The sequence below is a fragment of the Elephantulus edwardii genome, unplaced genomic scaffold (genome assembly GCF_000299155.1).
Source record: "Elephantulus edwardii isolate Elephantulus edwardi_28Jun2011 unplaced genomic scaffold, EleEdw1.0 scaffold00478, whole genome shotgun sequence".
NCBI lineage: Eukaryota > Metazoa > Chordata > Mammalia > Macroscelidea > Macroscelididae > Elephantulus > Elephantulus edwardii.
This window is the reverse complement of record NW_006400228.1, coordinates 626,297-638,844: the sequence shown is the minus strand read 5'-3', so window position 1 is coordinate 638,844 and position 12,548 is coordinate 626,297. Positions and strand designations below refer to the sequence as shown.

General features: G+C 42.7%; 1 protein-coding gene across 1 annotated transcript; it reads right to left on the bottom strand.

Annotated features, from left to right (window-relative positions):
* Window positions 1-9,489: 9,489 nt before the first annotated feature.
* On the bottom strand, window positions 9,490-10,410 carry LOC102873783 (olfactory receptor 10A7-like). Its single transcript, XM_006902969.1, has one exon. The coding sequence runs from the start codon at window positions 10,408-10,410 to the stop codon at window positions 9,490-9,492; it is 921 nt and encodes a 306-aa protein (XP_006903031.1).
* Between the last annotated feature and the right edge of the window lie 2,138 nt (window positions 10,411-12,548).

Here is a 12,548-nt window from a genome sequence, read left to right as displayed (position 1 = left end):
CCTCCCTCCCTCCCTTCTTCTCTCCCTTCTTCCCTCCTTCCTTCCCTCCCTCCATTCCTTCTTTCCTTCCTTCCTTGGCAGAAACTTTTCTTTCTCCCCTTAATCAATAATGAGTCTTTCATTTTTTAAAATACATTATTATTTTAGAATGGTGCATCTACAGGTAAAACATAGTCAAGTAACTGTCACTCTCATGGCTTATACCCAGTCTCTTAAGCCCCATTCACAGAGGAAGGCATTGCTCCTATTTTTTTATCATTATACCCCTATGGACCCCTCATCACAGTAGATATATGATTCTTTTAAAACATAAAGAGTAGCACAAAACACATTCTGAGTCTCATTTGTTTTATGAGAACTTTTTAATTTTTTTAAGTTTCTACTAGTTTATTTGCTAAATTAAAATACACTGTTTTCAAGAACTAATTCTTTCCATTGCCCCCCATCAAATTGTACAACCTAATGATTAATTCCCCCTCCCCCTGCACATCCACATCCCTCTGCTTCCAGCCTCTCCCACCCTTCCTGGATGTTAAGAACAACCATGTATTATTTCATCTGTTCTACACAATACCAGCGACAGGTAGGACTTAGAACTCCATCAGACAGAGAACAAAGTGTGCTGAGCACTGCTTGGGGTGTTATCTTATTCTCTGAAACACTGCCTAGAAGAGGAAAAAAGTTTTCACTAAATAAAAAATAAATTCAAATATATTTCCAGATAGTGAAGATGGCAAGGAGAGTTCCTGGCCCTGCTAATTCTGGCCATGATGGAAGATGAGATCTAGAAGGTGAGAGTCAAATAGAGATCTGGGCGTGGAAAGGTCAAGACATGCAAAGAACCGAGGGGACCAGCACTTTGGGTAGAGAGAGCAGGTGTAAATGCCCCACAATGAGAAGGAAGAAGCAGCTCTTGTGGAGAATGAGGAGGTCTTTGAAGATGGAGCTCAGAAAGGGGTGACTGGAGAAAACCACCAAGAACTGATGGACATAAGGGGCCTGGCTAGTTCAGTGGTCAAGTACTGGGCACTCACCAAAAGTTGGGCAGTTCTATTCCAACTAGTGACTGCAGGGGGATCAATCTGGAAATCTTCTCCTGCAACACCACAGCCTTGAAAACCGTCTGGGTCATTCAACTCTGCCAGAGAAAGAGACTGGATGTTGGAATACACTCAAAAGCACATCACAATAGCGAGTTTACATAAAGTCTAGGGAATTCAAATTTATTGCACACTTTGCCATACCAACGATCATGGATTTATTTCTTTTACTGTTCTTGTTCTTTCTTATTATTTGAGTGAAAGCGTACATTTTTTTTCATTCACTCATTCACACACTTTATATTTTAGAACATTAATTATAGCAACCACAACAATGGATGATCAACCCTTACTATATCTTCCCTTTATTTTCACTAATCATGGATTTCTTAAGTCTTTCCTTCAACTTTCGAGGCACTAAGATGAGTTTTGTATGTTCTTTTATTCCTGGACCCTATAATAAAGATTGTTATTATTCTAATTTAACAAGGGTCAGAAAGTAATATTCCTCTACCCCAAGTCACATGGTCAATACCACAATTAGAAATCTAGCTAATTCTAATGTGCATATTCCAATTATCTTTCCTAGTTAATATGAACTCTTAATGTTAGTATTCTAAATCTCCAACAAATAATAATAGTAGAACTAGCAATAATAATGATAGCCACAGCAGTTAAGAAATAAAATAGCATATTGCATTGGACAAATCTTCAAAAGAAATAGAAAAGTCCTCTTTAAAATGTTAAAGAAAGATGAGGATGTCATTTTGAGGACTAAAGAATACCTGGTCCAGTGGTCGACTAGGCATGTAAAATTGCACAATGAATACGTAAGGCGGCAGAATTGAAGCGTTTGAGTCACGATGTTGACCGAGACTATGGAGTATTCCAGAGACGCCAGAAGACTGAACAAATCTGTGTCAGGTGAATTACAGTCCAAATAGGAGTGAGGATAGGTAGACTCGGGCTTACGTATTGTACACGTGTTGCCGGGAGAAAAGAGTTTCCAGAGAAGGGCGTCACACCTGGTAAAAGCAGACCATCACCACCATCCTCATCCTCATACCATTTCCACTGAGTCGGAGCTGACTTATAACTGATCCTTCGGTGGGTTTTGAGAGGCTGTAACTGGCGTAGGAGGAGAGAGCCTATCTTCCTGCCACAGAGCTACTGGTGGATTCGAACCAACAGAGTCCCTGCCTTGGGGTTCACAGCACAACTCCTTCTCTAGACAAAACCACCAAAGTTCCCTGAAAGATACAGGGTGAGGAAAAAAAGGGAAAGATCCTCAGTGAGACAGACTGACTCAGAGGTTGCAACAATGGACTAAAAAGTCATAAGATTATGAAGAGGACATGGGACTGGACAATGCTTCTTAATGTCCCATGTAGGATTGCTGTGAGTTAGAATCTGTTCAATAACCACATGCAGTGGAGAAGCCTTGCTAGCGTAATGACAAAGCATTGAGCTGCCACTCAACACATTGGCAGTTCAAACCTATCCAACAGCTTCACAGGGGAAAGACTTGGTGGGCTGTTCCCGTATAACCCAGAAAAGCTATCATCTATAGATTTCAGCCTAGAAAAACGTCCCTGTGAATCAAAAGTTTACCAGATGGCCGCAAGCAACAACAAGAACAACGTGCGGTGAGCTCTTTTTAAGTGCAAACTCTTGTGATGAATTCTTCTCATTCTTTAATTCTTTTGTAGATCTAAGTCAACAAATCGCTCTCCGAATTTTGCAGGTTGAGAATCAGCCTTACAGAAACGTGCACCTCACTGCACATCACACAGCATGATCTGCGTGTAAACCACAATCTCGCTTAACTAAAATATCGTGGTCTCTTCTCCATCTTGTAATGTTTACTCTTCTTTCATTCTGGTGGCATTTCCAATTTATCCAGATAGATACTGACTTGAATAAATTCAATCCAAAGAGGGGGGGAAATGTCCAACATAGGTAAGAAAGATGCCTTCCCTGCAGTACAATGTAGAGAATGAATGAAAGGGTCTTTGAAAGACACTGCATGCAAGTGTTTCTTGCTGACTTATTTTTTTCCTAGGTACAAGAATCAGTGTTTTCTAAAATGTCAATCATGAATATAGTAAAAAACAGAGAGGACATGAGTCAAGTAACTTCTTAAGGTATACAAGTGCTGTGTACATTGCTGTTCTTATTACACAGATGGAAGCCCAAGGGGTCACAGCTGTTAATAGCATTTGTCTTTCAATTTTAAGATTCCTAAAGCTGAATACAGTAACTTTCCCTTTGCACAGATTGTTGTAAGACATCAGTCTCTCATCCAGTTAGGGTTTATCCCAGCGATGTGACTTTGGGACACTCATTGTATGATTTGGAGACTTAGAACTTCGGTGTTCAAAGAACATTCTACCTCAAAAATAACACAAATTAACTGTTTGTGAAAGGAAGTCCTGGACACAATGGTGAGAAATAAGAACTGATTCTTAACCTTTGAAAAGTTAGGTCATGATTTCTTGCTCTGTTACTTTGCTGGTTAATCTCCTTAAACTCCAGGCATATGTTATACAAAAGCAAGAATAAAACCTACAGTGAAATATGTCATTTCCTTTCTTTGGAATGAAGGAAGCATAAGTATTACTTACAGGTAAACGTAAGTTTTAGAAGTTGTATAAACTAGGTTTGACTCCTGTTGTTCTGAATTATACTCAGAATTTTCTCAGGAGAAAATAAACTCATGGTCGGTAGAAATCTTTACTTTTGCATTCCAGAAATCTTACTATAAGAAGAATTTTGTCCAAGGAAAGCAGTGTGCTAAGAGCAAGGCAACTTAAGATCCGTAATAAGCCTGGATTCTGCCTTCTAGGAGTTTGACAGTTACTTTTTGAAAGTTAACTCTAGGGATGTTTCTTACCCTAGTAAAAATGTCTTTCAACACTGTAGGAGTCATGAGAGGGAATGAATTTCGTAGAATATTAGCTACTGCATGCCAGGCCTCCAAGCACAGTGGACCATAGCGGTCAAAAGTCAGACCAACGTGAGCTAGAGCACTGTCTCTCCCGTCTAGTTGTGAGGGCAAGTTGCTGGACCTGTCTGAGTCTCATGGAAACTGCATAGAGAGGTAACTGCTACTTCCTCGGGAGCTCTGGTGACGCAAAGCCAAACTCTTGAATACTAACCAGAAGGCTGGCATTTAGAACTCATCCAGCGGCTGTGTGTGAAGAACTTAGATCTCTGCTTCCACACAGATTAAGTGCAGTCTATGAAATGCTACCCCGGCACATGGGGTCACCGTCAATCAAAATCAAGTCAATGACACTCAACAATAACTTCCACTACTTCCTCATCACGTCCTTAAAAGGTTGAATCAATTCCTTCTCTCTTTTCATTCACTACGTGGATTTTGGGTTTTCTGATAAAAGAAAGTTTCTCTCTTTTCTTATTGGTCTTCCAAAGAACTGCATTTAGTGTCCTTACCTGGTGGTCTGAGGATTCCAGATACAAGCTACTCTTCGCTGGCGCTGCACCTGGAGGCAATCTGTTTGTCCAGGTGTCTTCCGGCTTCTGCGCAGGTGAATGGAGATGCCAGGGAAGGAGAGAATTGATGCTCAGTGCATTTGGCAGAGAACTGTCCGTGGTTCAGAACCAGGACCGCCCCACGCTCTCGCTTCTCACTGTTCCCCACAGACGTTGAGCTGATTGTCCTTGCAGTGACAAGGAGAAAGGGCAAGCTTAAACAAGACTGCTGGACCTCAGAGACGCCCTCTGGTCTCTGTGGACTTGGAAAGGAGCTGCAATGGAAACTTTTTTTTTCCTTTTTACTGATGTTGTAGAGAGGCTTAAAGGGAGGAGCACAGAAAAGTTGACCTCCTTGCTACTCTTAATAAACACTCTTTGAAATGCTAAGACCTGTGCTTAGAATCAGAGGCACAGAGATGAGTGAGAAAGATTGTCCATTTTCTGTAACTGATGTTGGCGTAGTCCAAGCCAGCAGAGAAACACCCATTCATAACTCATTGTGAGAAACACAAAGGCTACTGAGAACCAAGAAGGAAGCCAACTACCAGCCAAAGACTCTGAAAACATGTCCCAAGGGAGAGAGAACTTGAGAGCTGAATGCCCAGAAAGTTACTTCAGAGTTTCCCCCCGCACAACACACCAGTCAAGCAGCAGTCTTGATCACTTCAGGTCTAAGAAGTCTATCTTAAAACACTCCCCACAGCCTTGCAGCTAAAACCTAAGCTTGTAAACATGATATCCAAAGCCCATTCTTCTAGTATTCAGAATTCCTTCTCAACAGAGGATCACTTCATTTTCCTAAATGATTTAGTATTTTGGCATGAAATATACAATCAATATGCACACCCTTGCTTATTGCCATTTTGATCACAATAGCAAAGAGTTGGAAACAACCCAAGTGCCCATCAAAAAACGAATGGATAGAGAAGCTGTGGTATATTCACACAATGGAATACTATGCCTCATTGAAAAACAAGGAACTCATGAAATATTATACAAAATGAGTCACCCTGGAGGACATTATGCTGAGTGAAGTATCTCAGTCACAAAAGGACAAATATTGCATAGTGCCATTGTTGTAAAACAGGACTAACATCAGCGTTAGAGGGACTCTAAGAAAAGAGGGAATAAACAATGTACACTGCATTGAAACAGACGTGGGAGGGAACTGTTTGAAAGGAATATATGATTTGGTATCATTTTCAAGACAAGAGTCTAGAATGAGAGCTGCATGGGGGAGTGGACCTGGGAGGGGGATTGTATAATAATAAAAGTTTGATTTATTTATTTTTTTACTTTTCAAAGAGAAAAACCAACTAGGGAGAGGGGTGGGCAGGGAGGAAAATGTGCAACAATGAATGAAGGGACATCCAACGTCTCTATAAACTGTCATTAAAAATTTTCATTATTTTTGTGTGTGTGTACCATAGAATCAGATCTGATTGGTACAGGAGGAGATTGTGCTTCCTTCTCCAGGAAAGCATCTGATGGATTCGAACCCTGCACTTCTGGGATTCATTAAAAATTTTTTTTAAAGAAATACGCAATCAAATTGTAGGCTTCCTCCCTTTATGTTGGGATTTAAATGACTAATAGTGTTCCAGAAATGCCTTATTACCTTAAATAAAAGATAATCTTTTCGCAGGTAGAATTTGGACATCATTTTATTGATATTTTCACATTTTCCTGCTTTAAAAATTTTATAAAAATGGAAGAAAATATGTAACACTCTACAAATATCACCAAACACTAAGCAAAAGAATCCTCTGCCTCACGACCGTCGGGGCACCAGCTGGTCGCTGGCCTTCCAGCAGCTCAGTGAGACTAAATCACATGGAAGGAGATTTCTCTTTCATCCTTGGAGCTGCTGGTGAGTTTGAACTGCCAGAGGACATGGCGTTCGGGTTAGCAGCCAAACTCTCTCTGTCACTAGAGTCCCCGTAAGATAACCAGTCCTAAATACATTTTCACACTTTGAGTCTTTAACTATTAGTTTATGAAATTCTTCAAAAGTTACGAAACGACATATACACACTACAGTCAGTGAAAAGCAGAAAATCATGTTTGTAGAAAACAATTGCACTTTTTTCCCCTCACACACACTTTACCCACTCTCTTCCCTGGCCCTTTACCTTGTAGCTGGTGTGGAAATATGTGTATGAACTCTTCTGAACCTATTTCTATGATCAGATGCACAGCCAGGTGCTCCTAAGAACTTCATTTCATGATAGATCCTACACTTAGGGTGAGTACTGCTACTTGTGGTGAATTCAAACCCATCTTCTTCTTCTTTTTTTTAAACAGAGAACTGCCAGCAGTTGGGTTTCCTCCTCCCATTAGTTTATTTATAAAATTATAATACAAATTCAAACAAATTCTTTCAATTTCCCTCAACCTCCCATCCATCAAATTATACAATCTCATGATTAATCCCTCCACCCCCTGTACATCCACATCCCTCTGCTTCCAGCCCCTCCCACCCCTCCTGGATCCTTCTACTCTTTCAACAATAATGACTTTATACAATATTTATCCTTGTGGGACTGAGTTAGTTCACTCAGCATAATGCTCTCCAGTCCCTCCCAAGTTAGGTCATAATTTGTGAAGTTACTGCTCCTGTGTGCTGCATAGTATTCCCCTGTGTGAATGTACCATAATGTCTCAATCCATTCATTTGCGGTTGGACATCTGGACTGTTACCATGTTCTTGTAATGGTGAATAATGCTGCTATGAACAATTGTGTACAAATCTCAGTTTGTGCCTCAGTTCTTGTTTTTTCAGGGTATATTCTAAGCAGTGGAATCGCTGGGTCATATGAGATTTCTATGTTTGGCTTTTTGAGGAAGCGCCAAACTGCCTTCCAGAATGGTTGCACCATTCAAATCTATCTTTTAAAATTTTAATTCATCTTTTTAATATGTCCATTTTAAAAGATCACCTTAGCGGAAATACTATTACTATTAAAACACTATTGTAGTCACACAATTCCTTCAGTCCCTGGTCACCATGCGCATCGTAACTATCCACATCTTTGTGCCTTAGACTTGCGCAAAGTTTGCTTTCTTTCACTGGAGCTCCCAAAAAAATCTGGGGTGTCAGGAGGAGTAAAGTATGCTTTCCCGTTTGTAGTACGAGACACTGAGCCTTAGAGACATTCCCTCCCCCCCCAGCATTCAACAAGTAGGGCTGTGGATGCAGATCTGGACACCAGGTCATTACCTCCCTCCTGGCTGCTGCTGGCTACTGACAATATTGGGAACTTTCTGGCTTGAAGGTGCGTCTTCGCTTGATGTCTCTTTGCCCTGTGAGCAACTCTATCTCAGTGCCTGTTCCTCCCTTTCATAAGCCACCACTGCAAAGAGACGAAGGCTGAGATCCAGAGTGTTCCTGCGTGAAGTAACCTGTAAAACTTCCAAAGAAAAATGTTCCTAAAAATATTGAATTTATGAATAAATTTATTTAACACATCTTTGGGGGAAACACAAACAACATAAAAACACCCATTTTCATAAAAAAAGTCCTCACAAGACAAAAGCCCACAGAGGCCATTCTAGAATAGCTCTACTGTCTTCATGCTAACAGGAATACGTGGGTTTGTTTGCCCCTTTTTTATTAATGATTTTTAATACAACATATATATTTTTACAGTATCTTCTTTCCATTTAATTTCCCCCCATTCATTCATTATTGCACATTTCCCTCCCTGTCCACTCCTCCCTCCCAGTTAGATTTTCTCCTTGAAGAGGAAAAAAAATTATTTCATTGTTATACAATCCCCTCAAGTCCACAGTCCACTTTACTATGCATTTCTTTTTCTGTAATCTTTTCATGAAAATAATGCCTAATCCTATTAATTTTAAACAGTTCTCCCCCTCATCTGTTTCAATGCAGTATACATTATTTGTCCCCTCTTTTCTTAGGTTCCCCCCCAACTCCGATGTCAGTCCTGTTTTATAACATTGGCATTATGCTGTATTTGTCCTTTTGTGACTGAAATATTTCCCTCAGCATAATGTCCTCCACTGTCACCCATTTTGCATAATATTGCATGAGTTCCTTGTTTTTCAATGCAGCATAGTATTCATTGAGCTTCTCTATCAATTTGTTTGTTGATGGGCACTTGGGTTGTTTCCAGCTCTTTGCTATTGTGAACAAAGCAGCAATGAATACGGTGTGCATATATCTGCTTGGATGTTAGTTATGGTCTCTTTGGGGTATATTCCCAGTAGTGGAATTGCTGGGTCAAATGGTATCTCTATTTCCAACTTTTTGAGAAACCTCCATACAGCCTTCCACAGTGGTTGCACCCTTTTCACTCCCACCAACAGTGAATAAGGGTTCCAGTTTCTCCACAACCTCGCCAGCATTTGCTGTTTGCTGCTCTGTGGAATTCTGCTATTCTGACTGGGGTGAGATGAGATCTTGTAGGTGTTCTGAGGAATAAGTGTTTTGAGACTAAATGTAAGGTTGTTTATGACCCCAGAATCTTGTGGACATAGTTATGTGACACACCCTAGTTGATCCCATGTAGGTGTGTTTCCTCATCTATTATATTAATGATTGTGATCACGGAGCACAGGCTTGCCCATGACCGCTGTCTCAGATACTCACTCACCCATTCATCGCTGTCAAGTCAGAAACAGCTCACGGTCGCGCCTTCACTGGGTTTGCAAAGCTGGGAATGGTACAGGAGAGTGCCCACCATTCTCAAGGGGAGCTGTGGTGGAGTAGAACCACTAAGTGGACACAGCCTTTGGGTTGGAAAGGTGGAGTCGGTACCACACTGACCACACAGATTAAAGAAGGGAGGGTTATGGTTCTCCAGAAGAAACCAGAGCACTAACCTAGAATCATGGTACATGAATTCTGGGCAGAAAAAAAACCCCACAACTCAGGTATCTATAATTAACTCCCAGAACAATCATGAAGAGGCCGTTGATGAGGTCATTGTCATCTGCAGCACATGCGGCCCAGGGCAGACTTGACCTCCTTGTTCCGCAGGCTGTAGATGAGGGGGTTGAGCATAGGGGTGACCATGGTGTAAGAGAGGGATACTCCCTGCTTACTCTCCGGGGAGTAGCTCGCCTTGGGTCGCAAGTGGATGACCCCCATCGTGCCGTAATATAGAATGACCACCATGAGGTGAGAGGCGCAGGTGGACAAGGCTTTGCGACGTCCCGTGGCCGACGTCATCTTTAGGACCGTGACCAACACTCCCACGTACGATACGGCAATGAGACAAAATGGAACCATGATGACCAGCACTGTGGCCACTAACACAATGTCCTCAAAGACGCCTGTGTCCGCACACACCAGGCTCAGCAGGGGGGCGATGTCACAGAAGAAGTGACGAATGCCATGGGGCCCACAGAAGGGGAAGTTGAAGAGCCAGATGGTGAAGACCAGTGACACAGGGACTCCAGCCAGCCAGCAGGTGACAGCCAGCAGGTGGCAGAGCAGTGGACTCATGATGGCACCATAGTGCAGCGGCCTGCAGATGGCCACGTAGCGGTCCCAGGCCATGACGGCCAGGAGGAAGCACTCGGACGTGAGGGAGGCCAGGACCACCAGCATCTGCAGGGCACAGCCTACAGGGGACATGCCATGCCCAGGCCACAGCAGATTGACCAGCAGCTGGGGCACAACGTCCAGGGAGAAGCAAATCTCTACAAGGGCCAGCTGGCGTAAGAAGAAGTACATGGGCGTGTGCAGGACAGGGTCCCACGTGGTCAGCAGCACGATGACGCCATTGCCCATCAGTGTGAGCAGAAACATGAGCAGGAAGAGCACAGCAAGCGCTGGCCGCAGCGTGGGCACGTGAGCAAAGGCCAGCAGGAGGAATTCGGGAGTCCAGCTCTGGTTAGTGCCCATGGGAGCTGAGCCTGTCACAGTCAGTGGAGCACAGAAAGGTGGAAGAGGCCAAGTCAAAGGAACAGCAAACGGCACTTGCCACAGTCTGTCCCCCACTGTATTTGCTACCTAGGAAAAAAATCCAAGAGCTCTTATTAAAAGACAGAAAATGTCAAAATGTGGCAGGAGTAGAACAGAATTTCAAATTCTCAATAGAATACCTTCGTCTATGGAGCCATCAAGGTTCGATGAAGTCCTGAAACTACTGCCCTGCCAGTATCTTAAAACATTAAACTGAAAGTATCCCCTGACGTTTTCTTTGAGCCATGCAATGGTTTCAACCAACCCATTTTATACATCTGTGAGTTGTGCCTGATCCAGGCCATGGTCTTTGTAATTACTTGTTATGCATCAGAAAGCTGGAAATGACTAAGGATGACAGAAGAATTACTGACATCTTAGAGTTGTGGTGCTGGAGAAGAGCCTTGAACCACGGACCACCAAGGAAACAAAGAGATCTGTCTTGGAAAGGGTGAAACCAAGCTTCTCCTTGGAGACTAGGAATTTGCAGCTCCATCTCACATACTCTTGCCATATTGCCAGAAGGAACCAGTCCTTGGAGGACACAGATAAGATGGATTAATACAGTAACTGGGGTAATGGGGGTAGGTTTGTCTGAGTCCGTGAGACTGGCCCAGGAAAGGTCAGGCTTCAGAGCTGCTGTATATAAGGTTGCTATGAGTCGCAGGTGACTCGACAGCACCCAACAACAACAATAGGGAATCACACTAGGAAGGAAACTCAAAAGGTAACATGGTGTATAAACCATTATTGAGGGGTGAGTACGAGGATCCTCGGGGCAGGGGGAGGGTTCAGAGCTACTGTACACGGGGGTCGCTAGGCATCGCAGGTGACTCGGCCAATAACATTCTAGGACAGATTTGGAAGCAGGAGTGGCATCCCCTTCCTAAAGAACATGCCTCTGGAAACTCTATAAACTTTTATAAATGTCAATAGTTGTAGACGGGCTTCAGGCCTTTTGTTCGCAGGGTCACTATGAGTCGTGCTTGACTCAAAGGCAATTAACAACAACAACAACATATATTCTTACCAAAAAGAAAATTGTTGTATGAAAGGCAAATCTATTCATATTACACACTGAGTCCTCACTAGTTCCCTAATAAAGAGGAAACAAAATAAAGGGTCCCCAAGTTCTCCATTCACCTCTCTGATTCCTGTTCCACAGGGTTCCACCCACGTGGTTATCCTGCCTCCGGACCTTTTCACGTGTCATTTACTTCCCTTGAGATGTTCTTCCCGTGGGTGCTTGTACAGCTGTTCCAGTCTCTTAAGGAGTTCTTTGTAGACTAGTCCTCTGCTATTTCTCTCTCACAAATCCTTCTGCACTAAATTTCAAAGGTCTTCTAAGACCTAAGACAATTGTTCTTTCCTTCTTACCTCAGTGTCTTCACATGTCATAGTCCCTCTGCCCAGAATGCTGTTCCTCCCAACAACAGCTATTACTATATGCATCTCAGCCTCCAGACTTCCATTCAGACATCATCTTCTCAGAATCTGCTCCCCCGACAGGAATAGATCAGCCAATACCCACCTTCAATCCCTGTCCTGTATGGAATGACATTTCATTTCAGTTCTTATTTAATAAAGTGTAGTTCTTCCTTTAAACTGTCAACTCCATGAAGTAGTTACCTTCATGTCTAGGACCCAAGACAGCTCATTCGCCATCAGGTGGTGTTATAAACTCACGGCTGAGTGCGTTAACCATTTTCACCACCCAGCAACTGATACACACAGTCCACACTCAGTCATTAAGGAATGAATTGCATCTGAGAGCCTCATCTTCTTAACCCCCGAGACATATAGAACACCCACTTCTCTGACCTCTGTCAGCCCTGCAGGTTGGAATATGCTGTGGAGGACTGGCACCCACACTTGTTCATTGAGAACATATACGCCACCGTGCCAGGCTATGTTCTCTCACCGTGAATCTTGGGATCTATTGGCAAGGTTCAGACATATAGATCTAGGTTCAAATCCAGGCTATGCCATTTCCTGTATGTGTGATCTTGGGCAGGGACTTTCACTAACTTGAGCCTCAGTTACCTCAAAAAGAAACTGTTGTTGTTGTTGTTGTTGTT

Excerpts from the sequence above, each read along its gene's own strand:
- LOC102873783 (XM_006902969.1), bottom strand. The coding sequence starts at position 10,410 with ATGGGCACTAACCAGAGCTGGACTCCCGAATTCCTCCTGCTGGCCTTT.